Here is a 4,395-nt window from a genome sequence, read left to right on the forward strand (position 1 = left end):
AAGACACCATTTCGAGCGTGGCCGTTTTCGTGCGGGTGACACGTAAAAGCACCCACTACACTCTCTGAGTGGTTGGCGTTAGGAAGGGCATCCAGCTGTAGAAACTCTGCCAAATCAGACTGGAGCCTGGTGTTGCCATCCGGTTTCACCAGTCCTCAGTCAAATCGTCCAACCCATGCTAGCATGGAAAGCGGACGTTAAACGATGATGATGATGATGATGATATATATATATATATTTTTTTTTTTAATGCATGTGTATTTGTGTCTGTGTTTGTTCCCCATCACCACCACCCTAGTTTAGAAACCGATGGTGGTTTGTTTACATCACTGTAACTTAGTGGTTCGGCAGATACTATTGATAGAAAAGCACCAGGCTCACAAAGAAAAAGTCCAAGTGTTGGTTTCGTCAACAGATGAGTTAATTAATTCATATAAATAAATAATCGGGCCCGAGCATGCATTAGGCTTTTATAAACGAGCACGTCGTTCGAGTCTCTACATTTTGTTGAGACTCACAATCAGCCGTGCTCGTCTAATATATTACTCGGATAAAATATACAAGTATACGAAATTTTAAAGTATTTCGGTAGAAAACACACTGAATAAAAACTAAATAAAAAATGGTGTCCGTCAAATCAGAAAGATCCCGAAATTTATATTAACAAGTTCCTTGTATTACAAGGATTCCAAATATATATAATTTGTATTTTTTAAATTTTATTTTTAATTCAATAATTTAAATTTTGTTTGCATTTTTGAGCCATCGTCATTTTCTGACTTTCTTTCAGCCACTCAAACCTAATACTCTCTTTTGTGTTACGGCGAGAGGTCTATTGATTGTTATTACTGCGGCGAGTCATAATTAATTAATAATAATATTATAATAATTATGACTTGCCCGCGGCAAGTCATAATTAATATTAATATAATAAAAACTAACACAGAAACCCTGACACTACCATAAATGTTTTTGGAATGTCTTTTAAACGCAAATTTTTTAAAAATTTTAATTTCTTAAAAAAATAATTTATATGGGATTGTATTTTTTCGAAATTATATTGTTTCTTTTAGGATTTGTTTATAAATTTTTTTATACAGGGTGTCCACAAAGTCTGGGTACGTGGAGTAAATAAAATCATATCATAAACAATTAAATATAAGAAATAATGATTTCTTAAAGTATGTGTTAATCCCCGGCCATACTAATGATAATGATAATGTTATTGTCAGAAGAATTAATGCTGAAATCACATATTTTAATACCAAAAAGCAAAATATTTTTGGCACTAATTTTAAATTAAAAGCTGGCATAATGCATACATTGAATCAAGTCAATAGTGGTCATTATACTTGCATAGTTAAAAATAATGACAAACGAAATATTAGTGACACTTAATTTACTGCCTATAATGTCTTTCCCTTCTAAAATGAATAATATTGTTGCCTTACTTTTTGAACGTATTTAATCAAATTTAAAAAATTAAAAGATATGAAATTGCATTTCTTTAATAAACTAGATATTTGGTGGCCTCCCCCCCCCCCATTTAATCCAACCATGACCTCACCGCGGTATGTGGGTGTAAACCGTATGATAATGGGCTAACGATGGTACTGCTACTTGCTTTTTCTTGATGAAAATTTAATGCTTAAAAAATATAATCTAGAAAAGGAGGAAATTTTATGGGAAAAAAATTTCTGGAAAAACAAAAAAAGTTCTTCTGCTCCTTATTTCAAAATATACATTTATAATCACAGTTATTACAAAAAAACAAAAAAAAAGTCTATCTAATTTTGAAGTAAACAGTAGAATTTGCTTGATTAAAAATAAATAAAAATATTTATGAAATGCTTAGCAGTATTTCATCTGCCACTATGTTCTGAGTTCAAATTCCACCAGGGTCAATTTTGCCTTTCATCCTTTTGAGGGTCGATGAAATAAGTACCAGTTATGCACTGGGGTCAATGTAATTGACTAGTCCCCTCACCTCCAAATGTCAGGCCTTGTGCTTTCAGTAGGAAGGAGTATTATTATTATTATTATTATTCAGTAGTTTTATTTTTGTAGCGTGCTTTCACTTCACTACCGAGTGCAGCTCTGTATGCCTTGGGTTTGTGCTGTGGTTTGCTGTGATGCTTTTATGGTTACTTATTATTATTATTATTATCATTATTATTATTATAATAGACAAAGAATGTAGAAAAAGTGAGAACATCTTATCTCAAATCTGACTGACAGAGTTCTGTGTAGCACCCGAGCTGTTCTGTTTGGAAGTTCAATATCCCAGATTCTAATAATGCTATTTTCAGATACACTTCAACCACAATATAAACTTTGGTGGAATTCTGTTTAAGCACACAATATAACTCCCCATAACTTTTTTTTATTTTTCAGAAGTTTCAGAAAATGTTTGTAAATTTGTGTTCTACACACAGGAGTTCAAATGACCACAAAAAAAATTGTGTGATTTAAGGGGTATTTAGATGTTTTTTTTAGTACATCTCATGACCACCTCAAATTGTCATCGTTTGTTTGTCAATTTGATGTATTGATGTTTTTCAACATCTGTCTCCCCACAAATACATTAAATGGTCTATTGCTGAGATATAGGCAAAAAAAATTCGGACTGCCCATATTTTAAACTGTGATTTTTATTTTTTTCAATTTGAAAAATTAGAAACAAAAAAAGTAAAAAAAAAAAAAATTTGAATAATTGAAAATCTTTTTTTATATATAGTAATATGAATTTCCAGGTGTAGAACACAAATTCACAAAAATCTTTTGAAAATTCCAAAAAATAAAAAAAAGTTGTGAGGAATTATAATCGCATGCTTAAAGCAGAATTCCACCCAAACTTTAATGTAAAACAGAAGAAATATCAATAATTTACAAGTAATGCTAATTGCCACTTCAACATGGCTGTTCCATAGGAGCCAACATTACTACCATTTTAGTTAATTTATCAATAATGTAATCTTAGGAAATAGCATTTTGAAATTTTCTTTGAAATTTATCACAATAGTTATAACACTTACATACATTTAAACAGTTTTAATTATTGAAATATTTTTATAAAATACTTACCAATATTGTATTGAGGGATAAGCTTTATGCCGCTACACGGAGCATTAAGTTTGTTAATAATCCATTGAATTGCTCCAACATTTGGAATAGTTGTATCTTGAAATACAGAACACTGATTTGTGGTTAAGTTTTTTGTCATTGCAGACAAAATGACAGCAATTCTCAGTTCATTTGTACTGTTTGATACTTCTTTGTCACATCTTAAAACCAGAGCTTGACTAAGATATGAAAGAAAATACAGCAAAACAGCTGAAACTATAGCGTTCCTCATAAGAGCCATAATAAAAGAATGACTATATCTTGTCTGTATTTTAATAATATTCAGTGCCAAGGTGGTGAGCTGGCAGAAATGTTAGGACACCAGGCAAAATGCTTAGCAGTATTTCATGTCTTTACATTCTGAGTTCAAATTCCACTGAAGTCGACCTTGCCTTTCATCCTCTCAGGGTCAATAAATTAAGCACCAGTGGTCCTCTTCCCAGAAACTTTGGGCGTGGTGTCTAGAGTAGAAAAGAAAAATATTCAGTGTCCTTCCATATGTATATCCTTTAATTCTGACAATCGCATCGCTGTCAGGTAATTAAATCTCTTTTACTTTACTGTTAAATATATATCCAATCAAATATAGTTTGTATCATACATGTATATATGTCTCTGATCGGCTATTCTCAACCATAATCAGGTATATCCTGTTTCGCATTTATATATGTAAATATAGTTGTTTCACACGTTTGTGTATATATATATAGAAATACATGTCTTCAAAACTTCATACTGAATGTTATGTCCACTGAGCCATGAGCTCTCATTTGTAATGCCCTTTAGAGTAATAGGCATGTATGCATGTGTGAGTGTGAAGCGGGGTATTTATCTTTTACTTGTTTCAGTTATTAAACTGATGTCATGTTCGGGTACCACCTTGCGGAATTTTTAGTTAAATGAATCAACACCAGTACCTATTTCATTTTAAAGCTTGATAAAGTTTCCACTCATTTACTTATTTATTTTTCTTAAAATTTTCATTTTCTTAAAATTTTCAATAGTCATTGGTTGTGTAAAAAGTTGCCTTTTAGGAAGTAAATATCCTTTTACTGCAGTTACTACATTGCATGCATTTGACACAGTCCAATGCATGGAAATAAAGGAATCATAAAAAACACATGAAAGATGACGTAAACAAAATAATGTAACCCAGAAAAGATAGTTATGTGAAGTCAGCACATGTATTAACTCTGTACAGCAAGACACCAGATATCCAAGTCCTTTGTTGTCTCCTTCATAAAGCTCAGTGTCTTAAGATCGACCTTCAGT

The 4,395-nt window shown here is 31.7% G+C and overlaps 1 protein-coding gene across 1 annotated transcript in view; it reads right to left on the minus strand.

Annotated features, from left to right (window-relative positions):
* LOC106872190 (uncharacterized) overlaps positions 1-4,140 on the minus strand; it is a 28,279-nt gene extending 24,139 nt beyond the window's left edge. The window contains exon 1 of the mRNA XM_014919089.2: positions 3,085-4,140. Coding sequence (XP_014774575.1) covers positions 3,085-3,364 — 280 coding nt within the window. The 5' untranslated portion in view covers positions 3,365-4,140. The remainder of the gene's footprint in view (positions 1-3,084) is intronic.
* Between the last annotated feature and the right edge of the window lie 255 nt (positions 4,141-4,395).

The sequence above is a fragment of the Octopus bimaculoides genome, chromosome 4, assembly GCF_001194135.2.
Source record: "Octopus bimaculoides isolate UCB-OBI-ISO-001 chromosome 4, ASM119413v2, whole genome shotgun sequence".
Classification (NCBI taxonomy): Eukaryota; Metazoa; Mollusca; class Cephalopoda; order Octopoda; family Octopodidae; genus Octopus; species Octopus bimaculoides.